Source organism: Terrapene carolina, unplaced genomic scaffold, assembly GCF_002925995.2.
Source record: "Terrapene carolina triunguis isolate 2854851 unplaced genomic scaffold, T_m_triunguis-2.0 Scaffold23, whole genome shotgun sequence".
Taxonomy (NCBI): Eukaryota; Metazoa; Chordata; order Testudines; family Emydidae; genus Terrapene; species Terrapene triunguis.
In genome coordinates this window covers 26,414,225-26,439,691 of record NW_020664374.1, presented here as the reverse complement: position 1 = coordinate 26,439,691, position 25,467 = coordinate 26,414,225, and the positions used below count along the sequence as shown (strand labels likewise).

The 25,467-nt window shown below is 40.7% G+C and overlaps 1 protein-coding gene across 2 annotated transcripts in view; it reads right to left on the bottom strand.

Annotated features, from left to right (window-relative positions):
• The window catches only part of LOC113404986 (glycerol kinase), a 37,466-nt gene that overhangs the window by 10,942 nt on the left and 1,057 nt on the right, over nucleotides 1-25,467 (bottom strand). Inside the window, exons 2-14 of one of the 2 annotated variants that reach the window (XM_026649918.2) lie at nucleotides 18,391-18,464; nucleotides 17,475-17,581; nucleotides 16,880-16,957; nucleotides 15,769-15,848; nucleotides 14,822-14,959; nucleotides 14,131-14,240; nucleotides 13,251-13,317; nucleotides 12,138-12,155; nucleotides 10,206-10,241; nucleotides 9,145-9,212; nucleotides 3,428-3,470; nucleotides 2,289-2,369; nucleotides 1,375-1,453 (exon numbers count right to left, since the gene is read on the bottom strand). In XM_026649918.2, the coding sequence (XP_026505703.1) occupies nucleotides 1,375-1,453; nucleotides 2,289-2,369; nucleotides 3,428-3,470; nucleotides 9,145-9,212; nucleotides 10,206-10,241; nucleotides 12,138-12,155; nucleotides 13,251-13,317; nucleotides 14,131-14,240; nucleotides 14,822-14,959; nucleotides 15,769-15,848; nucleotides 16,880-16,957; nucleotides 17,475-17,581; nucleotides 18,391-18,464 (979 nt within the window). The remainder of the gene's footprint in view (nucleotides 1-1,374; nucleotides 1,454-2,288; nucleotides 2,370-3,427; nucleotides 3,471-9,144; nucleotides 9,213-10,205; nucleotides 10,242-12,137; nucleotides 12,156-13,250; nucleotides 13,318-14,130; nucleotides 14,241-14,821; nucleotides 14,960-15,768; nucleotides 15,849-16,879; nucleotides 16,958-17,474; nucleotides 17,582-18,390; nucleotides 18,465-25,467) is intronic. The other variant, XM_026649920.2, reaches the window with a different exon arrangement.

The following is a 25,467-nucleotide window of genomic DNA, read 5'->3' as shown; positions in this document are numbered from 1 at the left end:
CTGAAAAATGATGGAAAAGAGTATTGCTTGGTTTCCTCTCCCATCCAACTTATTTGCTTTCTGCATCTGACAATACTGTAGGGTCTGTTTCATAGTTTCCCCTGTATTGTGAAGTAAATTTCCCCTGTTTGTGTGGATCAGAACGTAGAAACCAAGAATAAGAATATGCAATTGTAAACTACAAAAATTGGTGAGGAGAACTTAGGGTCATGCATAGGATTTGCAACTACTTTCAACTCTTCTGAAACTGAATAGATTTTATGCTGACAATGTCCCTTTAAAAAAGCATTCAGGTGTAGACAATACATTTTCCCTCTAAAGAAGTTCTCTGGGATCAACCACAGATGAGAATAATAAAGGTATGTTCCTAAATGTTGAATAATGCTGACAAAAACTGAAGATTAAACATTAAAATTTTCAGAAGTTCAGTTGCAGTTGTGCAGGAATTATGCAACCCCAGCTCCCACTGAAGTCAGTGGGAACTGTGGATTCTCAGCACTTCAGGATATATCTGTCGAAATATGGATTTAGGAGCCTAATTTTAGAAAATAGGTTCGATACTTGACTGTTACCATTTTTTTTTATTGTAATACAAAACGAAGTCTATTCAGATTTGGTGTAAAACTTACAAGACTGTCCAAATGACTTTGGTCAATGACAACAAAGGCTCCTTTCTTTTTCAAAATTTTATCCCTTGTATATGGTTAATTTTTCAGAAGTCAATTCTGTTCCAAAATTTCAAAGCATTACACACCTGCATTTTTAGTTTAGTTTAAGAATATAAAAAAGTGTTAGCTACCCAGGTTTCTACTGGTTAATCCATTCTCAGTCAAAATGGATCACTCTCAGATATTACATTCACATTCCAAGTTAAATGCCATTTGGTACAGTCCAGCAAATGGAGGTATTAATCTTTCAATGAACTCCATGCACCCCTTGCACAGAGCGCACTGCAGGTCTGGGGCTTCAGTCCCCCATTTCTTAGTCTGGGAACAAGTTTGTAGGTGTTGTGACACAATTTTCAGTGGACTACTCAGTGAGACCTGTATACTATTTATCCCAAATGTCTCAATATTAAAATGAACCAATAAATCTGCTATGTCAGTGTAGTACAGCTCTTAGTAATTTCTACATATTTCAGCAGTAACGAGGTTTTGCTAGACTAGCAGCAATGCTATATGTAAAAAATGTAACTTTACATAATCTTTTTTAGTAATTGCAAAAAGGACTGGTATACACTTATGCATGTTTTACTGTAGTCCTGCTCTTCTATTTTCCTTGCATCTTTTGACCTTTTATTCAACACTAGAGACTTCAAGACCGTGTTCACCCTCTATTCAGTTTGAAAAACATTTACAAGTTATGAATACTCACCAACTTCACTTGAAGACTTTACGATGCCAAGATTGTCCCTTAGCCAACGAACAACAGCACCAGCTATGGCAACAGAGCCCTAGGGAAACAAGAACGGTTATACATGGAGTTTACTAATTTCTAGCATAAAAAAAATCAAGAGTCCAGAAAGGTGGGACAAAAATGCCTATCATCTTTGAAGAGCTCTAAATTGTAATTGACCAACCCTTTGGAGACACAGGCAGTCCAGCGGCTGGGGGAGTGTCGGAGCACAGCAGTACAGGGAAGTCAACACTACTCCAGTTCTCTACCACATGGAGATTTCCCCCCCCCGGAAGAACTGTCAAGATATTGGTCAGACTGGCTTTATGGCCCAGGCCCCTGAGCTGTCACATCTGGACTTCAGTATACACAGTTGCGAGGTCTGAATGCCTTATGTATTCCAACCTAAGGCCTCCAAATCCTGATGATAAACTTCAGGCCCATGAATAGTTCCACTGACTTTGGAGTGACTACTCATGAGCTTAGTGTTTGGAGGATCAATGTCTAAGAACATTGAGCCTTCCTACAGGTTTGGTAGATGCTCCTGATCTTTTAGAAGTTTGCTCTAAAAAAACAACAGCATTAGATGACAAAGCAATACCTAGTCACGCTTGCCCTGAGTGAAGATGATTAGTTTTAAGGGTAACAGTGTGTATTTAAGAATGGAATAGAATGTTAGGACTTCCTCTTATTTTTTCCTTTTTGTTTACTGTATGTGTAAAGGTCTGTCGTAAGGCTGGAAATGTTTTGACATGATTAAGGTTTTTGTGCACATAGAAGGATTTACTCTTCCATCTGCTGGACAGTTTTTCTGAATCAAGATTCAAAGAATGAAAAGAAAAAAAGAATGGTGTCAAAAAGAGGGGGCGGAAGCAATTGCCACATATACTTACTTCTAGTGCATAATATACAGGTTTGTCTCTGCCCAGTTTGTAAGCCACTGTGGTCAGAAGGCCATGTTCAGACAAAACAGGCTAAAAAATAAAATATGGATAGTGCTTGAATGGGAAAAGTCAGGAGTCACATTTCTAAGAGAAATTACTGCATAAAATACTGTAAAATAGTAAAATTAGAAGGAGATGCCCTTATTTATAAAGAGTAAAGGAGAAAAAACAAAATCTTTAGTATAACAGGTAAGTAAGTTTAGAAACTAAATTAGCCAATGTTTTAGCATAGTTCCCAATCCGCAACCCATGGAAACTTGTTGATGCTGCTTATTTCCAGAAGCTTCCAGGGTCTTCACCGCAAAGAATAAACTGGAGGCCTGCAGAAGCAGCTGGTAACAAGGATCAGACTCAAGCTTAGCTGCCTCTAGACTGGAACTGCGAGGCAAAAAAGAAATTTCCAAGAAAACAGAGGGAAGGCAATGGAAGTAGTCAAGGGAGTAGAAGAGGAGCAGACAGCTAAGGGAACAGGGAACCAACAGGCAGAGAAACATGTAGGTAGAGGCAGAAAAGCATATGCAAAAGAACTGGGTGAGATTATGAAAGTTTGTCATTTCCCTTTTTAGCAATTTAGGAACCACAAAACAAGGAAATGGAGCCTCGGCAAGCGACATGTTGACTGAAATGTTGCTTTCTAGTCTTGTAGATTACAAGATGCCCTTTTTCCGCACCTGCAGGAACTATATTAGCAACTTTTAAGTGGAATAAGAAAAACGTTGCAGAAGTTATTTTAAAAGACTCATGCTTAACAAGACAGCACATGAGCACACACAAGTGAGCTATTTTCCTTTTAGACCTTTTGTATATTCAATTGTCTGCTATTATCATTTGTTCTTCATTTTAAAACATAAAATAATCTTGCTTAATCTTGTGCAGATTACACACTTTATGACCTTGCACCAAAAGAAAAAAAAAAAAACAATAAAAAAAACTTATACGGGGATAAGGAAGTGAAGTGACTCAAGGAGATACCCAGTAGGAAAATGTATGAAGGGCTTATGGAACAATATCTGCTTATTTAGCAAGAGAAGCAACTTGACTGAAAAATACATACTCCTAGCAAGCTATTTCCAATTCAAGCAACCAACCTTTTGACCTGTATTGTAAAGCAAGAAACATCCTGTTCCATACCTGTAGTGGAAAAGACATAAGGTAGTAATTTATAAAAAGAAAAAGAAGAACCAGGAACAGAAGATAGCCATCTTTGACATTCAGTTATCACAGTTGCGTTATGGGAATGTCATGATAAGGCAACTTAATATAGCAAAATACCACCACCACCTTACAACTAGTCTAGGAGTAACTTGTAAAATGAACTTCGTATAAAACTTAGTTGAATTATGTCTCCAACTTTTAAGTGAGCAATTAAGGAAGAAGGGCAGTTTGCAGAGCTTGTAATAGGAAGAGTAATTTTAAGACTATAACTACAAGAGACTCTCACTAAAGAGAGAACATTTTCAGAAACACCACACAATGGGAGTGGCACATTTTCAAATTCTCTAAGCAAATATGAAGCTGACAAACATGTTTATAAAAAAATTCAGATAAACTACAATAGGTTTTCATCATGTGTAATTAAAAACACAGTGAGAAATTCCTTTGTAACAAATGCAGGCAACAGGTTAGCTTAAAATAGTAATGCATGAAGTATTTCAAAGGTATATTTTGACAAAACAATTGATATGTGCATATGAAACAAGTAAAATGCATCCAGAAAAATAAAACACTACTTTTTAGTGTCTGCATTTTTTTTTTTTTTTTTTTTAAACGAAAGCCCTTATGGGTTAAAAAAAAATTCTTGTGTCAGTTACGTAGATCATTTTGTGTTCCAGTAAAGTAGAAGACAATTAAATGGTAACTTAGGGTATAAACAGGTGGTAAAGTGGAGATTAATAAGGAAAGGATATTGATCAAAATGCAACTAGCAATGAGCACACTTTCTTATATTGTGTGAAAAACCTATTTTGCATTAGGAGGTTGGCTCAGGCCTAATTTTTAGACCTGACCCGGACCCAAGCTCACCCAATGCTTACAAGTCAAGCCATTTTTCCAACCCGACCCTTCCCCCTGAACCTTAGGCAGCCCCACTGCTACCTCCTGCCCCAGGGTCAGCTCTCCTCTTCCTGCCTGTGGTGTCAGTGCAGCAGTGGCTGTACTACTATTCACCACCCTCTACTGCTCTGTGCGAGTGGATTGAAATTCCTTGGCGTACTTGCCTGGCTGCACATGAGAGCGCAGCAAGGTAGTGGCAGCCAGCAGGAGCTGGGCAGACAGCTGCTCCCACGTTGACCTGATCGGGTCTAGTTCTTTTCCCACCCAAGCCAGTCCCGACACTTTTAGTCGGGTTGCATCAGGTTTCAAGGCTCTATTTTGCATGTACCCATTTGCTCAATAAAGCATGTGATCGTGTGAGAGCTGGATGCTTAACTGAACAATAACTCAACTAAGCAAAGAATTATGCATCCGCTGAATGTTTAATTCCACCTCCGCAAACACTTCAGATATGTTTTGAAACTGTACTTCTCCAATTTAATTGATCAGCTACTCTACCAAGGGACAAGGCTGAGAGGTGAAGATGTCCTAACATTTCTGGCCTTAGGCTAAATGCTCCATCCAAAATGGAATCCTCCCTTCTGATCTAGCATGCTGGCTGAGCACTGAAATGCTTCTTGCCATTCACCCTTACACTGTAATCCTACCACGCTCCAGCACCTGTGTTTGTTGTGCTTGGGCGACTCAATTTATGAAGGGAGATTTTATAACTTTCAGATTTTGCAAGACGCACCACTATATCCTGGGGATTCTTCCAATTTGATTTAGTTCCTTGCAGTAAACTTTTGGAGCTATCAAGTTTCAGGGTGTTCAGTATTTTAAACTGAACCAAAACCAACATGACCCACCTACCACAAGTCAGTACAATAGACCAGGTCCACCACAGTAAGGACTAGACCAGCTTTTTGTTTAAAGCTCGACTCTATGGGTATGTCTACATTTAGGCCGGGAGGTGTGATTCCCGGCTCACAGAGATGTACCCATGCTAGCTGTCCTCAAGCTAGCACTGAAAAATAGCAGTGTGTGCTCTGCAGCATGGGCAGTGGGTGGGGAAAGGTGCCCAATTATGTTCCCAGGAGTGTCGGTGGGACCGTACTCGGAGCAGCTAGCCCAAGTGGCTGTCCATAGATACACTGCTATTTTGAGAGGGCATCTGAGCTCCTCTGCCTGACCCCCTTTGTGAGTTGGGAGATGTAGGGGCCTCTGCCCAACTACTGGAATCTGACCCTTTCCACATCCCTGTGTGAGCAGAGAGCTAGTGGGCTAGTCCTCCTGAGGGCATCTGAGCCCCTCTGCCTGCCCCCAACCACATGAGAGTCGGGATATGTGGGAGGCTTATCCCTCTAGGAATCTCTCTCTATCCTCCCCACCCACCGATGTGAGATAGGATGTGGTGAAGCCCTGCCTCTCTGGGTGGAGTAAGCTTAGAACAAGCATGCTTGGAGAATGCATCAAGACAACACTGCTGAGACTGGGGTGAGGATATATGCATATCATAGGCTCCCTTGCACTGTGGAGGGGGATGGTAACACCCCCTCATATGAGTTCACATGTCTCCGAGCTGTATTGTTGTAGGCCATATTTATCTCCATGGCGTGTTCTCATTCAGCTAAGAACATCTAAGGAAAAGACAACTTCACACCACTGAGCCTCCTACGCTGCAGCTGGATGTGTAGACCCCCAATGGCTAGGACTCAGACTATTCTTGGCTCTGTCACTGGCATGCTGGGTGACTGTGGCCAAGTCATGTCACGTCACCTCTGTGCCTCAGTTTCCCCATCTATACAAGGAGAAAAATAACTTTACCTCCTTGAGCTCTGACGTAAAGCATTTGTAAGTGCTAACACTTATTACCTATCCACAGAAGCATCTGAACTGCACATCTATGTGATAATTACAAAGGCCTAAGTGACCACTAAATCCTATCAACATTTTTCTTTAAACAAAACAAAAACAAAACAAAAGGATAGGAAAACAAACATTAGAAAGCTTCATTAACCTAGAGTGAACGTTGCCCAAACATAGCTTGTGCGCCTTCAAAGTGTCTAAGTCAGCAGAACTCAAACTTGTGGAAAACAGGAAATAGTGAGTTAAGGTAAATGTCCATGCAACTTTAACTCTGTCCCCGTGGAGCGGTCAATAGCCACTGGGAATTATCTGCATTCACTGTGTTAGCTGTAGCTGGTTGAGGAATAAGTTGGAGTACCTTTAAAGAGATGTGATTGCAATAGGAGGTGATCGGGGTTTGGCCCTCGGTGGGTGTGCGCGCACGTGTGCGTGAGCCCCTTCTCTGATCCCTGTGTGTGAGAGACCAAAGGAAAAAGGGACACATGGGGTAGCAAGAGGTTTCTGGTCAACTGGCAGAGGGGGTACATATTGGGATCCTATAGGTTAGATATATGCACCATTATATTTACCAGAAGGTGGCATGTGAGGTATCTACTGTAGTAAGATGAGGCCCTGAGACATAAACCCTTGGTATCAGAGGCCCGGTATGAGGCCTGAACTGAAGTAATGGTCAAGATGTTGCTAACATAAATCAAAGTTAGGCTGTGAGCCAGAGGCAGGCCCTGCTCACAGAAGTTGGCAAGAGGAAGGCTGCTAAAAGAACGTGTGCCAGGACGGCATCAGAACAGCCCAGTACAAACACATCCCACACAGATAACAAGGAACAGGCAGACCCAGCCTAAAGACAGGGTCAAAAGGACAATATGATGGATAGACAATATGATGGATAGACTTGTTTGTTCGAACCAACCTGTACCAGGAGAAAGGCAGCACCTTAATGCATAGAGGGGCTGTACCTCAATGCGTTCAATGATGTGTAACCTGTTTGTACCTGGGTATAAGAATGCATCCCTCAGTGGAAGTCTTTGTCTGGCGTAGAGGGCAGTGAAGAGTCCCACCACTGATTGAGCTGGTCCATTGTCAGGGGGCACATATTCGTAGTATGTCCTGTAGACTCTGCGGGGAACTATTACTGTGCTTCGTTTGACAATAAACCTGGCCGGGTGCCTTTGTACCTTATCGGAGTCTGTGGTCATTGGAGGTTCTCTTGGGGTCTGCTGTGCCAGCGATCTGCAGAACTGGGGCAGCACACAGAGGGAACACACGCACGCAGCCGACTGTTATCAGCATTGAACAGAGCAGAGCACCACACTGGTGGCATCTGACGACATCTACCAAGAACCAGTAGCCAACTGGTTGTCATAATCATTGCAAAAATGTATGTGTATATATAATGTTGAGAGAATTATGTATCTGTATTGAAAATTATGTTCGTAAGGTATGAGAGCTAAGGCATGTCCCCAGAAGGGGATAAACATGCTCCTGTTAGGTAGGAGGGAAGAGACATTTATCTCTCTCTGGTTGGTCATGTGCATATTGCGAGGTGTGTTTCACAATGGAGGCCTAGCTACAATTTGAGCTGAATTCACAATCTCTTGATTAGCAACTGACAAGAAAGGGACACAAAGGAAAACATAACCAGCAGGAGGGGCATCCTGTTTCCGAGTAAGGACAACAGGGTTTTTTCGGGGGTGGGGTGGGTAATAACCCGAGGTACAGGGAAACACCCTGGATGTTTGCACTGACAGGCAAGCTAACAGCGTGCTTGTCTCACAAATGACAATCACAGCCACGGTTGGCTGTAATACGCTGGAAGGATTTTGTGAGAGCTTTTCACTGTAAGTCATGACAGTAGTTAGTTAAGTCAGTGTAGGTTCTAGAATGCGTGCTCTCTAACTCCATTAAATAAACTTCTACCTGTTTTCACTATGGATTTATCCAAGTGCTGTGTGTTAAGTGGAGCAGTGATCCGAGGTGTATCTGGTATGCTGGGATGTACTGGTTTTTTGGAAGCTGTGAATACTGCGAGTGTCCAGTGGACAATCCAGAGAGACGCTCGGAGATTGGAATGTGCCTATTGCTAACCTATAGAGGGATAGTGGCGCCTGTGTGCACTGAGAGGAGAGTGCTTGTGTTGCCTGTGGCCAGTGAAGGCAGGGAGCTGACCCACAGCAGGCACACACAAGGATTCCTCATGCTAAGGGCAGGTAGTAAGGAGGTGCTTCATAATCCTGGGAAGCATCACAACACGTAACTTGGGATAGCCAGTATGCCTCATTTCAGCACTGCGTTGTGTAGGCGATGTCACTAGCAGAGCATGGGGTGGTTTTGCCAGGGGAACTGTCGCAGTTAGGTGGGAGATAAGAGTAGTCTGAGGGTCTAATGATGGGTAAGTGAAGGCCAGTATTTGATGGCATTGTGTCCATAAGGATGAAGGGGCTGAAGGAGTTTAGTAGGTGTGGTGGTCTTTCTGTGGAGTAGGCTAAGTGTGTGAGTGTAGAGCAGGCATAGGTAGCTCCTGTTCAGTACAGGGCAAAAGCAGAGTGCAAATACATGGGCTTACTGGGGCACCACTCAAAGCGGGCAGAGTTCAGGCTGAATGGGCACGTACCTCAACTAGATATTTCCTGGTTTTCACAAGTCTGAGTTTTGTTGAAGTAGACATTCTGGAAGGGCACGAGCTATTGCCAGGCAACCTTAACAGAATTAATTTTTTTTTGCCATTTAATATCTTTTTAAAAAGGAAAAGAAGCAAGAAGGAGAAGGAATTGCAGACACCTGCATTCACAAACTGCTAGTGTTTAGCCTTTGTAACCTTATCCAGCTTTCCCCCATCCCTCCTACATTCACAATGGAGGACAAAGATGATCTAGTATTTGCTTTCAATATTGTTGTGCTAACTTACGTGTTTTTCGCTTGTCCATCCTTGAAACACATTTGTCCAACTAGAGCAGCAGATTGGTCACCCAAGCACTGAAAGGATAGACATGTTCTTAGCAAAGACGTGCATATGAATCACTGTGTAACAACAATAACCTTAAATCAATTACTTCTAGGCCTATAATCCCAATTTGGGTCATGTACACTGTAAATGAGAAGGTAGTGAACACAAGCGCAGTCTTCACGAATATTCATTCCTTCTCCCCTGTACTGCCAATGAAAAGTGCCAATTAGTACCACTAGCTATGGTAACAATTAATTTAGTAAGTGTGATCAAGTGCAATATCTGCATGTGTTTGACATTAGTCGCCAAATTCTCAGCTCACTTCAAGATTTGTGCATGTAGATCTGGTTGTCATATGGCTAGCTTTCATTTTCTGATGAGTTATCCATTTATGATGTTTACTTACTGTGAAGCCTCCTACATTTCCATGGGACTATTTGTGAGAGTTAAATTGCTAACATACAGGAGAACCTCAGAGTTATGAACACCTCAGGGGAATGGAGGTTTTATGTAACTCTGAAATGTTCATAACTCTGAACAAAACGTTATGGATGTTCTTTCAAAAGTTTACAGCTGAACATTGATTTAATACTGCTTTGAAACTTTACTATGCAGAAGAAAAATGCTGCTTTCCCTTTATTTTTTTAGTAGTTTACATTAAACACAGTACTGTAATGTATTTGCTTTTTTTTTTTTGGTCTCTGCTGCTGCCTGATTATGTACTTCTGGTTCCAAGTGAGGTGTGTGGTTGACTGGTGAGTTCGTACTTCTGGTGTTCGTAACTCTGAGGTTCTACTGTACTTGTTTGCATGATCAGGCCTTAATTCATTAATTCCCGATGGTCTTCATTATTTGTGTAAGTTAGCAAGTATACTGTACTTGTTTAAAATGATTGAATTTTGTTGCAAATAAAAAAGTCAGTTTTCTAAAATAATCAGTTTATTTTTAAGTTATATCCAGTGAGGGTCTCTCCAAGCAGAGCCAAGTCCTCATGTCAGAATTCAAATTGAAGAAGAACTCACCCCAGAAATTGGCACACCTGTCAGGGCTCCGGATTTCTGACAAAAATACAGAAAGAAACTTCAGTTATTTCACACTGCTTGCTTATCAATTACTGTAACATTTAAGCAGTAAAGGAAAGACACTCCTCAGTTTTTAATGGAGATATGCATGCTTCAAGTGTGGACAGAAACAGTTGCAGCAAAGAGCCCTCGTACCAGAATGGGTAGTAACTTAAAAGCAAGGCGTGTCACTGCCATTTCAAAAGACTGCCTTTAAAATTTTTAAAAAATAAATAAAAAAATTAGCATTTAAAGGAAAACTGCTTTGACTAAACAGGTTCAACAATACTGAAAATTTGCCTCTTGGCACAAGCTAGATATTATGTTGAAGAAGACAGCTTGCAACAACGCTTTTCCTTCCACTCAGAGGCGCTCCACAAAAATATTGTAAAAACTCTTTCTGCTTGTTTGTGTTTTCATACTGTTTCATTTTACTATCAATGCCATATGGTGTAACAACTGTCATGGATAAAAATGGCATTTATAGATCAACAGTCTGCTCGCTAATTTTGAGATAAAGATTTTCCACTCTCAGGAACCCATAAAGTGCCATTGAGAGCTACATTACTTGGTCCAGCTCTCATTGACTTCACTTTATATCATAATGACATCTCTTCAAAGCTACTCCAACTTATTCCTCCACCAGTCAGTCAGCTACATCTAACAAGTGAATGCAGATAATTCCCATTGGCTATTGTCACCAGAAAATAGCCTTCTCATGGAGTCTCTATACTACAGGCACTCCAGCAGCAACTGTACCATTGTTGCATAGATATTTTCTACATCGACAGAAGGCATTTTGCCATCAACGTAGGTAATCCACCTCCCAAAGCAACACTCCCTATGGGGGAAGGTGGGGTAAGTGGCTTCCTCCCCTCTGTAGAATAGAAGAGAGAAGCATTGAGGCAGAGTGATGCCTTCCAGTTAAGGGATAGAGCAGGTCCTACTGCTTACAGGAGGAATTTGGATCGCTACAGCAGCTTGGTTTGAATTCTTGTGTGCACAGCACCTCTGCTTAATCCAACAAATCAGGTCTAAAATCAAAACAGTAAACAGCAAGATTCATGCATTTACTCCATAGCCTAAGATAGAGGAATCCAGAAACCAGTTTTAGTTGTTAGTTTTCCATATTAGGTTAAAATAAAAAGCAATCTTGTTAAAATAAGAAACAGACTGTCATTTGTGGTATGCTAGCATGTGGCCTGTAACAATAAGGTTCAACGAGATACTATGAACAGGCACTTTCCTATTACAAGTGATTGTGATAAGGTGATTTAACAAGTAAACAATAACAGAGGTCTTATTTTAAGACCACATAGTGTTTTCAATCTAAGCAGCACTTCAAAAAAACAACCATGTGCTAGAAAGTTTCTTCAGCGGTATTCCTGTAAAGGCATCACCAGGAATCAGTCCTATTTAAAATATCCTTTGCTTTTGTTAACTAGTAGACTCTTTCTTGAGCTGTGACTATACATTTTCATTGAAGCCATGCATAAGACATGACAGTGCATTTCCAATTAGGAAATCTCCGTAGTCTCCACAACTCCCATTTTAACTGATTGGGCTTTTTGATAGTTTAATATTAAATTTATTTAAACAAACATTACAAACCTTAATTCTATTACACTGAAATACCAAGTGTTGTTCTCATTACAAAGCCAGACATACCTGTTTCTCTTTATAAATATGAAATTGTTAAGCCTTCAAAATTTATGCAAACATACTAGTTACACTGGTCACTTAACCGCAATGTCTCAATCTGGAGACAGTAGCTGGATCTGTTAGTTTTACAAATGTTATGTTGCATGCCTCTAAGTAAATGGAAATGCACTGTATCTGAACAGAATGGATGAGACATAACTTGTGGACAGCCTAATGAATGTCTCTACTCACCAGGCTAGGGCACATTTTCTACAGTCAGCAAGAAAATAATAATAGGTAGGAAGGAGAAAGACAAAAAAAAGATTATAATCAGCTATCCTGTCTCGTTTCCCGTGATCAGCTTTCTCTCTTCTTCCAATTGCTGAATTGGTTCAAGTCAGAATAAAATTCACTCTGATCTAACCCCTTCAAATTAGTAGACGCCAACTAAGATTCCTAGTAGCATTCACATTTAGAACCTGGTTAAAAAAAAATTAAAATAAAAAGCTACAAGTGGGGTTTTTTTTGTTAAATTAAGAGCAATCCAGAATCTTTTTCTGGAGTTAAGATAAAAGGACACTCTTCAAAGCAAAATAGACTCCCAATAGGCAAACAGGATCCTGTCCTGCAGCCTTCATCCAGCCATGAAGTTCTGTTATTAAGTTCTGCAATTAAGCACCACCTCTTTTCAACTGCATGACCACGGTTCAGCAATCACTCCTGGGGAAAGTCTCTGCAAGTGCTCTAAAAGCACCGTTTGATTACAAATACATCAGCAATGCTCCAACATGTTTATGTAACAAACTTTACAGACACACAAGCAATTAGAATTTACTTCTCAAAAGGAGGCAATCCAAGATGGAACGTGCATTTCTTCCAACTCCCACAGAACCCTACCAAATCCTTTACTCAATCCCACAGGGATGCAACACTGAAAGGGACTTACCCAGCATGCCTACCACCAGTAAGACTCGCATGGAAGCTGTCCATGAGAGTTTTGGCCGTTCTGGGAGCACGGTGGTCCCAGGAAGGGCACTATTTGAAGCTATCTTATTACTTTTAATCTGCTGCTTATAGATTAATTCACCAGCTACTTATCAAAATTCAATAAGTAGTTCACAAGTATCCGATATTTACTAGTCTCAAAAAAACCCTTCCGAGTTTTACTAGTTTGACACTCATCAAGAGTGTTATCTGCAATGATCTTAATTTGACATACTATTAAAAAGGCTATCAGATACTGACATCGGATTCATACGGTTTGATAAAGCAACCCACATTGTTCTAGAAAACTAGAGAGCTATTAGCTTGCTTTTAATCAGCCCCAAAAGCTATATCTTTGAGAGTAAGTTTAAGAAAACATACCATCAAACCATAAATCTCAGAGGAACTCCGCACTTTTGGAAGTATTTCCATAGGAACGTCAAAAAAACTGCAAAAAAAAAAATATTTTGCATTTAGTTATGCTAGGGAAATTGTTTTACATTTTCTACTTTGAGACAAATTAAACATAATGTAAAGGGAACTTTGATATCCATATCTTAGATCATGACCTAATGTCTTTCCTAGTAAGATGTGGGAGAGCATTGTAATGTTTGAGTTATGAAGCAATATTTGCTTTGCTCAGCATTTTATAGACAGATCTAACTCCATTTTTACAGTTGGAAAAATCATTCCTATTTTGAAATAAAATAAAGCGAATACATGCTGGAGTACCAAAGAATTTTTTAAGTTTATATTTAAAGCAATGAGACTACCATTTTGCACTATGCTTGTGTAATATGCTGAAGGAGCAGTCAGATAACTCAGAAATTAAAGGCAAACTTAATATTTAAATCACTTCTGTGTACCTGGTTTTCAATATAGAAAGACACTAAGATCTGGCCTCTTCATTAATCCAAACAGAAGTTATGTAGCTCTTTAGAGATAGGGTTACCAGATAGCAACTATGAAAAAACGGGAAAGGGAGTTGGCGGGGGGGTAATAGGCGCCTATATAAGAAAAAGTCCCCAAAAATGAGATTGTCCCTGTAAAAACGGGACATCTGGTCACTCTATTTAGAGAGAATAAACCCTAATTGTTATATTCATAATAAATGCAACTGATCGCTCTTCTTAGTCACAAATGTGACCAGACAAGCATTGATGGAAGATTCTTATTTTGAAAAGCACAATTAGTGTCTGTCTTTACACCTCATTGATTAATACAGCTATTTCAATAGATTTAAATGAAAAATTAGACTTACTGGCAGAGTTCAGAATCCCACTCCAAGGAATGAATGTTGAACAACATTGTTCTACTGGCATTGGTGACATCTGTACAATGAACACCTCCATTCTTCCCACCTGTCAAACTCTGGAAAAAGCAACCAAGAATATTAGTAAATAAATAAATAATAATAATAATAAAAAAATTAGTCAACAGTTCAAGCAAAATAATCCAGTTACTAGCCCACCAGTAACAGGTGAAAGTTTTAAAAGCCACAGTTTAATAGTCAGTTTTATAGTTAGTAAGAATGAAATCAATAAACTATTTTGAGAATTAGAAATAGTATTTTTGCACCCTTGAAATAAGTTGGAACTTTGATATTTTTGCAATATGTGAATGAAGAGCTAGACAAGAATATCCATAATGGACAGAATATATAATGCATATACACAAAACAGATATTATAAAAGGTTACCGGTCTAAATTTTATGTAAGTTTTAATTTCTCCTCCACCCATATGTTCTAAGGCAGCTGATTATTTTTTTTTACGTTTCTTTTTTAAATTTTGCTTGTAGCCACACAAGTACTGAGAAAGTTCCACAACAGGTATAGTTCTGGTTGTGTGACCTCCAGAGGATGCCTTTATCATCAACAGTTGGTATAAAGGTGGACAATGAAAATCTGTTGTACAATTTATTTTTTAAATAAAAGAACCCCCATACACATACCCATATAAGCCATGAATCAATGGTACCAAACATAGCTCGCCCATCACGAACAGCTTGCCTGATCTCTTCCACGTTATCTAGGAGCCACCGAAGTTTCACTGCACTGAAATACGTGCTAAGTGGAAGGCCAGTCCTAGTCTGCAAGAGTGAGAGTCATTTAGGACATGCCATGAGTTAATCCCCTCCAGTGACTACTGTACTTGTCTATGAAGTTAGGGAAAGAGAAAGGAAACTCAAGATTCTTTATTTAAACTTAATTTTTCTTCTTTTTTTAAATAAGACCAAGCATTCCCAATACCGTAAAACTGTCTCACACCAAAACCAAAAGATCAACATGACTATGAACAAAGATCACAACAACTGATCAGTTGAGAGTTCAAAGACCTTCCACGTGGCAACAAGATAAAGGCATATACAGACATCCTATCTTGTTTATGATAGCTGCCTGGGGTAAGATAGCGCAAACTGATGTTACAATGACACTGAAAGGATGAACCTTCAGTTACATTTGTAGCTTTACAGTCAAGCAAGTTGATATGCTGGTTCACTGACCCACTCCTACCAGATATGGCTATAGAACAAAGAAGCAGGACATCATTTGGCCAGCATACAGCCACCAGGTTAAAAGCTGAATGTGAAAGGAAGATGGACTCTAGTGAAACAGCTTCTCAACTCTCAAATTAGCCATACTAAATTAATGCTATAAATTAAAAGTTATACTAAAAATTAATTATTAGAGTGACAAACATAGGATGGGAAAGTGGGTTAAAGACAGTATTAACTACTAGTTCTAGTGGAAGCCCTAACTCTGAGTTTAGTGGGTTTAAGAGAGGCATCTGGTACATAATGCCCAAGACTTCAAATAGAAAATCATTAAACACACAGAGACTATTTGGAAATCTTAATTTAAAGCATTACTAACTGGATATTCTAGAAAAATCCCTTACCTTAAAAAAGGATGAATTTTGCCCTGGAATTATTTTAAGAAGCCTCTCAACTGTTGGCTGGGTTCTCAGGTCAAGCCACACTACAAATCAAAATAGAGCACACACACACCACATTTATAATAATTCAACCACCGTTTGCTATTTGTCAGAGCCAAAGAACAGTGGAACTGTATAGCTTCTGCTAAAAATTGCTGAAGTCCTTAAAGTCAGGAAACTGACACTAAAATATTTTTAGTAAAGAAAAAATTGACAGGAAAGAAATATTCATATGCATATTTCTGTATCATTGTAAAAATGTAGAAGGGACAGGTAACCTCATTCTATTTGCAAGCCTAACTGGTCCGTAACATAACAATATGACTTTCTACAAAGAGAGGCTACCAAGGATATATTTTGTGTTTCTCAGTCTATTCATGAACAATACAGAGATCAACCAAGTGATTGAGTAACAATACTTAATAGTTTACCAGAAGATCAAGGTCAACTAGAAAGCTTAAAGTACATATAGTAATAGGTTGATCATTTACTATTTCTGTGCGAACACTCAACTACAGCAGTAAACAGTGTTAAAGAATTACTGATGCTCAGCTTTACCTAAGATAAAAGTCTTAAACATCACACACTTGAACATTAAACACAAAAAGCTACTTGGAAGGAAGAACTTAAATCCCCTCTCTCAAAGCAATGCCAAGTTCAGGTTTCTGAAAGTTCTTAGGACCCTTCAATTCTACATTAAAAGACAAGGCAGAACTTCAGACCTCTGACAGACAAACACAAGCTGTGAACATTCTATTTTGCTGAAGCCCTATTAAAAGACGTATTAAACTAAATTGTGAAATGATAGCTCATTTTTATTATTTATCTTTATTTATTTATTATTTATCTTTATTTAACTAGGATATTTTTCTGTGTAACTGCAGCATCAGTGGGTGCAAACATACAGCTTTTGGGAAAGGCCACCAAAAATTGTCATTATTACTAGCAGGTTCTAACAAGATTTATATGGGATTTCTAAAAATCTGCTAGTACAACTGCAGCGAGGCTGTACTGAAAGGAAGAGTATATAAGCTTTAAGAAGCTATATACACCAGGTAGGCACTGATACACGTACCAATAGCATTATAGAGAGGTTCTCCAGTTGTCTTGTCCCAAACCACAGTTGTCTCTCTCTGATTGCTGACTCCAATAGCTGGAAAACAAAGGGGGTTGGGGGGGAAGAGTACACTTTAGAGATCTTGAGAGGGCAGGCAGGGAAGAAAAGGAAGTGAAAGGAAAATAAAAACCTTTTGGCTTGTGCCTTTTACATTCTTGGTATACCACTTTTCTATCATTTCAAAAAAAATTGAACCCTGCTCTACATCTCTTATTCTTCTGTTTGATGTTCACAACCTGACATGAACAAAGAAACTAAAGTTTTGTAACAGCAGGCACTGCAGTGTAATGTGATCAGTATTTCATCCATTAGCTGTCTAACCCCTTTGCAATCCCCAGAGAGAATTTTATTGGGTCTATTTGGCAAAACAATGCACTGCTGGTAAGTGTCAGCAATATCTTCTTTCCCCAACATGCAGAGCTTTTTTTGACATGGGGCTAAATCCTGCTTCCTTTCTAATCACTGACTTCATTACTAGATGATCTGACCTTCCCCAGTCCCAAAAGCATATTCTGAAAAGCGGCTAGTTACACGTAAGAAACTGCAGCAATACCTTTTATGTTGGTGATGTCTATGTTTAGCTGGTTCAATTTCCCACATGTTTTCTCCACACATTCATAAACGGACTGCAAAATTTCCTTTGGATCTTGCTCCACCCATCTTTAACAAATATTTGACAGCAATCAAAAAAGAAGCAAATATGAGGCAGATGTTACATTTATGGAGAGCTGCATAAGAATTCTAGGAGCATTCCATAGAGTCACATGTTCACACTATTAAAGAGTATCAAAAAATTAACTCAGCTAGTTTTTCCCTCTGGTCAACTTGTTCTGATTCCACGGCAGAATGACCAACGTTATTCTGCATCATATAGACAGTGTTTGTTTAATCAAGCAGCCTAATAATTTGAATAGTCAGTCTCACTTTTTCTCTAAAAATGCAATGTGGATATTTCAAAATCGGAAGAGCCTTTTTCCTATCTTCTACAGATAGATGTATACTACCTCAGGACAGAGGGGGAAGAGTCTGGGGATAACACCAGGTGAACAGTGTACAGCAAATTTAGAGATAGAGAGTAAGTTGTGCAGACTTCATAGGTGAAGCTGGAGAATGTAAATGTAGGCAAGTCAGTCAAGAAAATGAGTAGTTTCACCATTTTAAGCAAGATTGGACAGTGGAAGAATATGGGTGAGAGACTATTGTGAGGGTTGAACATTCATAAACATTTTTAGGAGTTAATAAGATTTCCATTAGGCCATACAAAGGAGGGGAATTTTTTTTGTTTTTAAAAAAGGATCTGTTAAATTATTCTTTCCTACCACTCTAAAACATTAGCAACCGATTCCATATTCTTAACAGATTACTCACTGGCTTCAATTGTAATTATGCATACATAGATCCTATTAAATAGGCTTTTGCCATGTTGAAAGGTAGACAGAAATGGAATAGAAGATATACAGAGATCATACCCTTCTTTAGGGAATTTCTGTTTTATTTCTACTTGATGGTGACTCAGGAGCTCTGCTGTTTTCGCATTAAAAACCTGCAGATAAAAGGATACAGATTAAATAAATTGATGCCTACAGGATTAGACAAACCAGATATGAGGAGACAATAATAAAGTGAAGGTATGTTACATTTCCATTGAGCATAGGGTCGCCAACTTTCTAATCACACAAAACCAAACACCCTTGCCTGCCCCTTCGCCGAGGCCCTGCCCCCCACTCACTCCATTCCCCCTCCCTCCGTCGCTTGCTCTCCCCCACCCTCACTCACTTTCACTAGGCTAGGGCAGGGGCTTGGTGTGCGGGAGGAGGTGAGGGCTCTGGCTGGAGGTGTGGGCTCCAGGGTAGGGCCAGAAATGAGGGATTCAGGATGTGGGAGAGGGCTCTGCGCTAGGGCCAAAGGGTTTGGAGTGCAGGAGGGGGCTTAGGGCTGAGGCAGAGGGTTGAGGTGCGGGCTCTGGCTGGGAGTGTGGGCTTTGGGGTGGGGCTAGAGATGAGGGGTTTGGGGTGCAGGAGGGGGCTCAGGGCTGGGGTGCAAGAGGAGATTCAGGCTCCTGGAGGGATTTGGGGTGCAGGAGGGGGTTCCAACCTGGGGCAAGGGGATGGGGTGGGGTCAGGGCTATGGCTGGGGGTGTGGGCTCTGGGGTGGGATCAGGGGTGAGGGGGGTTTGGGGTGCAGGAAAGGGGGTTGGGGTGTCGGAGGGGATGCAGGTTCCAGATGGGCAGCACTTACCTCAGGCAGATCCTGGAAGCGGCCAGCATGTCCAGCTCATAGGCGGAGGAGCCAGGTGGCTCTACACGCTGCCCCCTGCCCGCAGGTGCCACCCCTGCAGCTCCATTGGCTGCGGTTCCCAGCCAATGGGAGCTGTGGAGCCAGCGCTCGGGGCAGGGCCAGCAGGCAGAGCCTACGTGGCTGCCCTTGCGCCTAGGGTCCCTTTTTGACCAGGTGTTCTGGTTGAAAGCCGGACGCGTGGCAACCCTAATTGAGCAACCTAGGCCTGTGTGTAAAATTACATCAAGTGATGTTAGATGTGATAGCGGCTTTCTTCATCCCCACCCATGCTTCCAAGTCAAGTAGCTAGTCATGAAGGTGGTAAAGTGATTTCATTTCTGTACTGTCCAGAGTGATAAAATTATCAGAGACTCATTTCTGCTATGATTCCAGAGAACATTGCCAGCTGTTAACTTGTCCCTTGCCTGGTAGTTATGTGGCATTACACAAAATATACTATGGTTATGTCATCCTTCCTCTTCCCTCCATCTACGCATCTTGTGTTTCATCTAGTGTAGCTTAATTGCAAGACTGAACAGGTAAACTCTTCAGGATAGGAAGGGACTGCCTATACTACAAGTTCGTACAGTGCCTAGCATCAGGACTTCTAGGTGCTATGACAATAGAAATAATCTCTTCCTCAGTGCACCTATCCAACTTCCATTAACGATTACGAGGGCTTGTGTGTGCACGTCAAGAGGAAAGAGATAATGAGACTTAAAAAAAAAAAAAGTCAGAAGCCTAGTAACAAAACCATTTGCTAAGCATTTCTTTCACTAAGATCAGACTTTTTTTTAGAAACACACATCTTTTGGCACATTAGCAACATTCATACTCTCATACACGCTCCCGAATGGAGGACAGCGTATTCCTGTCTTTCTTTCAGCTAAGAAGGATGTTGGCACAAATGGGTGAAGTCACTCAGACAGCGTAATGTCAGCACATTTTAAGCCAGGCCAAGCTTTCACTCCTAAGCCAATAAGGGCTGAAGCACTGGGAAGGCAGTGCACTCATCCCCATTTTGCCAGCCATGGTGTCGTTTCCCACATAACTATTTACCCCCAGCAGGACGCTGTCATCAAGGCAGTCATTTTGCAATACACAGACTTATGTGCTCATTCAATTCCCAGCACATGTGATTACACACACATTGAATTCCATTATAATGTTTAGTCCCCAAAGGTATAAATGAGAATGGAGAAGCAGCATAAACTAATGTGGCTAAGAGTAATTCAAAATCTTTCTATTCAGAAGTGGAAGGTAACAATAGAGTACGAGAACAAACTGGTCAGTTGTTTTATTACTGTATTTGTCATTTTACTTACAGAGACTATGGGCTTGGTGAATATTCCTTGCAGTGAAAAAAAAGTTTACCAGATTCCAGAATCTATCAATCATCTCTAAAGAGTGTCAAGCTATATGTTAGGTATCCCATTTCTTTTCTTTTAATGTGATTCTCCTTGTTATTCTGAAAACGTTTTGTTTTTAAGTTAGACCAGTTTTGTTGGTTTAAGTTGTGTCTTATGCTGTTTGGGAACTGCACAAAGGCCACCCCAAAAGAAAACAAAACCCTCATAAAAACAATCATCAGCCTCTAAAAAGAAGTAGAAATGGGTGTTTGGAGTCAAACATATAGGATTTTTGGTAAAAAGGGAACAGACTAAAAACGCCTCTCCCATAAACTGTTGCTTCCAGGGCTGCCACTTGACAGACACAAAGCACGTGCCACCTGACAAAGGATGAATCAAATTTAAGGGACAAAAGGTGACAGTCTGCAGTTGTGCAGTATTTTACTTTATTTTTCCTTTTAAGTAATCGTCAAGACATATCACAAGGTACTAGTTAGAATATCTGTAATATTTTAAATTTTCTTAAGTATTTTCTGGTTGGCTAGGCTCACATAAAATCTGCCTTGCCCTAAGAAGTTAGATGACGCTACTTACTCTTGTCAGCTAGTTAACAGAATAAGGCTGAAGAGGTCACTTTAGTTACTGGAAGCCAAGGTTTCTTTTAACTAGTTGTCGTTTTTGGCTAGTCAAAGGAAGAGTGTTTACACTCTGATGCAATTTTACCTGAAGTGTTCATTATATATGTTAAAACAGAACAAAGATTCTATTATAACACCACCTCTCTTTTAAAGTGAGTAAGTGGCAGGCTGACAGACCTAGAACCTGGGGTGACAGATTTAGTCACAACACAGGCAACAGCCACCGAGGTTCTCTGCTCTACCCAGCCAAAGTGCCTCAACCTTTACCCAACAGGACCCTCTCTGTGGGCGAGATGGTAATTCAGTCTTGATAGCCATCAATCCTTGGCCTCTCTGAAACTGCCAACAAGTGTGCCAATTAGTGATGGTAGTGCTGTAGCTTTGTGCTGTGGAAACCTGTCCAATGTGAACAGGGATAAGTCAAAAAACAAACAAACAAAAAAAACCCCTCAGTCTAATTCCCTGTCAAATGCCAAATACTCTTGGTGATTAGTTACACACCTGGGCCACTTAGGAGTATTTGTTTTGTCTACCTGATTTTTCCAGCCATGCTTTGAAATACATTTTAGTAGTATCTAGGGGGTTTAAATGCAATGTAGGATTCACACACATTTTTCTCACTCACCTAAAGAAGAGAATCGCACAGCATTTTAGCTCCATGACCATATTTTTATTCCTGACAATAGCAAATATCACTTGGAAGTTACCTAAAATCACATGGTCAGAGTAATAGTCACACTGCTGCTACAAGTGCTTCTGTATTAATAATAGGCATAAGCAAGATGAGTAACTGTTGCCTCCTACTGAGATGGATGATGCAGACATAAAAAGAAAGAAAAACAGTTGGAAATGATAGGGAAAGACATATACACCTCTACCCCGATATAATGCGCCCGATATAACATGAATTCAGATATAAAGCGGTAACGCAGCGCTCCGGGGGGGACGGGGCTGCGTGCTCCGTCGGATCAAAGCAAGTTCGATATAACGCGGTTTCACCTATAACACGGTAAGATTTTTTGGCTCCCGAGGACAGCGTTATATTGGGGTAGAGGTGTATGAAGAGGAAAACATGCATAGGAGCCAAGACAATAAGATGAACAGGTAAGAAGAGGCTAGATCTAGTGAAAAACAGACTAACGGAACACTAGACTTGTAACAGTAGATTGGTACCTGAAACATTTCCCTTGTAAAATGGTATGCTCCCTCAGCACAGTCTCCTCCCATTTAGTGTAATTTCTATTTTATGTATATTCATTTATTCTGAGTGAATGGGGTGCTAGGGGATAGGTCCCTCTATGCTCTTTTCACCATGCTGGTGTTTATGAGTTAACTCTCAGCTCACTGAGGTAAAAGGAGATCTCTTGACACTCAAGTTCACAGCACTTTTTATTTTTGTAATATTTCAATCACACTGCTATTTTAAGAGAACAGCAACATTTTGCAATTTATTAAATTAAAAAAGAATTAGCAGTGGTTGCAGGTACTACACCTGCACCTATATATATATTCCTGGAAATTTACAATCACACTTTTGTTTTTTCTCTTCTGTGTGTGTTTATAATACAACCAAACTAATGTTACAAGGGTAAAAGCTAGTCTGACTATATACAAAATGCTGTCAAATGCACACATTTAAAAACAAAACAAAACAGACTTTTTCTCCAATTCTTATAGTTAAGGAAACCTGACACATTACTTCTAACTAAAGTAGATTAAAAAAAGGGAATTTTGAAGTTGGGAGCGTCTCTTAGTCTACTCAAAAGGGGCTTATGCCAAATAAAGCAGACAACCTAACTTCAAGTGTTAAAGTTTTTCCATATTTTCATTTTCCTAGTCGGCACATGCAAGGTAGCTGCATGTATTGCCACCATTAAGAACTTTCCTCAGCTGCCAGTCTGGAATTCCTTTCCACACCCAGATTTTATTTTGTCATTTGACAATTCTGTAAGGAGAAGGGCAAGGGGAAATAAATTTTCACATAGGTCAAGATGACACTCAATTCCAGACTAGTCTCCCTCTCCAGCAACTTATCTGCATGGAATAGATTCCATATAGGAATTTTTTTTGGCAACCTGCAAGAACAAGAACTTTTCCCCCCTAGTTTGTATACTCTGTGCATTTGGCAGCACCTCGTATATAGTAAGTTTCATTCTCTCTCTGTATGATTAGTTTCCACATTTTTTTTTAGCCTACTATGATCTCCTACAGTCCAACATTCTTCCGCTCTGTTGATCAGAAACAAAACATTTATCGGCAATTTACATAATTTAAAACTCATTCCTAGTCACAAAAATATGCTGAGTCCACAATTTTTGCATAACATCACCAGTGAGAGTCAAAAGGAGCTGTGCATGCAGTGAGATGGTGGGAAGGTTGAATGAAGGTTTATAGTACACCTCTAACCCGATATAATGCGATCTGATATAACACGAATTCGGATACAACGCGGTAAAGCAGCACTCCGGAGGGGCGGGGCTGTGCACTCCAGCAGATCAAAGCAAGTTTAATATAACGCAGTTTCACCTATAACGTGGTAAGATTTTTTGGCTCCCGAGGACAGAGTTATATCGGGGTAGAGGTGTAGAACAGCACCCAAATGACTGGGGCCTCCATTGCGATTAAATTCATTTATTTAATTATTAAATAATTCATTAATTTATTTTTACAATTCCCTTCTCTACAATTTAGTTTCACGTTCTGCTGTGGGAAACAAGCTGACAATCAATTCTGGGAAATAAGCTGATAACCAATTCCGGTAATCACCCTCCCAAATAACTCCCCAAACTCATTGCAACTGCTAGCACAGGAACATCCACCTTTCAATGCTACAAAAACTCAAAAACCTCCCACCACAAGTTTAATGGTAGAGGTGTAAATTCAACTCACAAAAGAAAGGTAATTCCATGTTAAGGCTTTAAAGCAGGGGTGGGCAAACTACGGCCCGTGAGCCACACCACGCGGCTTAGCCTTGCTCCAGTGGTCCGGCTGGGGTGGGACCACACCACGCGGCTCCTGGAAGCCGCAGCATGGCTCTGCTCCGGCTCCTACGTGCTCCAATGGGAGCTGCAGGGGCGGTGCCTGCGGATGGGGCAGCGTGCAGAGCCGTCTGGCCCCGCCTCCACGTAGGAGCTGGAGAGGGGACATGCCACTGCTTCCAGGAGCTGCTTGAGGTAAGCGCCGCTTGGAGCCTGCACCCCCGAGCCTCTCCCCATGCCCCAACCCTCTTCCCCAGCCCTGATCCCCCTCCTGCTCTCCGAACCTCTCAATCCCAGCCCAGAGCACCCTCCTATATCCCAAACTCCTCATCCCCAGCTCTACCCCGGAACCCACACCCGCAGCCGGAACCTGCACCTCTTCCCTAGCCCTGATCCCCCTTCCAACCTCTGAGCCCCTCAGTCCCAGCCCAGAGCACCCTCCTACACCCCAAACACCTCATCCCTAGCCCCACCCCAGAGCCCACACCCTCTCCCGCACTTCAACCCCAATTTTGTGAGCATTCATGGCCCACCATACAATTTCTATTCCCCGATGGCCCTCGGGCCAAAAAGTTTGCCCACTCCTGCTTGTGCAGAGATACTGCAGCACATATGCTAAGTAAAGAAACATTCTTCATAAATCCCTAAGATAACAGGACATGTTACATGGATTTTTGTTTCCTTGTTTATAATAAAAATCACACACTGAGGTATTAATGAGCCTTTAAAATACAACAGACTTAAAATTTTATATATAAAATTATTTGTTTCTTCAAATAAATACTGGAAATGGAATATTTTTAGGGAATGCTGAAGGAAGGGAGTATTTTCCAAAATATAAAGATAAAATGTATTAAATTAATATTTGGAATATTTCTGTAACTGCAAAATGACATTTCAAAAAAAAAGTTAGGGTATCCCTCCCCCAGCTCCTGGCTGCTAAAGCACCTACAACTCTTCCCTTTGCAAGCTTCCTGGTTCCCCAAAAGGCTACACTACTCTTCCCACCCAGCCCAACTCAGGCCATCCACATCTACTTGTGTGGTTATAGAGCACACACCCAGTGATGAAGAAATAAAAATGGTCCATTCACTTACTCTGCTTCTAATGCCCTATGTGTAAGAGTATTTTGGTTGTAGAGGTAGCCTTTGCTTTGGAAGAAACAAAAAAAAGCTCAATGAACATCCAAAACCAGTTATAAAACTCTATGTTATGAGTATATCCCCTCCAGACACCCTTCATATGGTTATTAAACTTTTGAGAACAGGAACCATTTCTTCCCATGTGTTTGTATAGTACTTAGC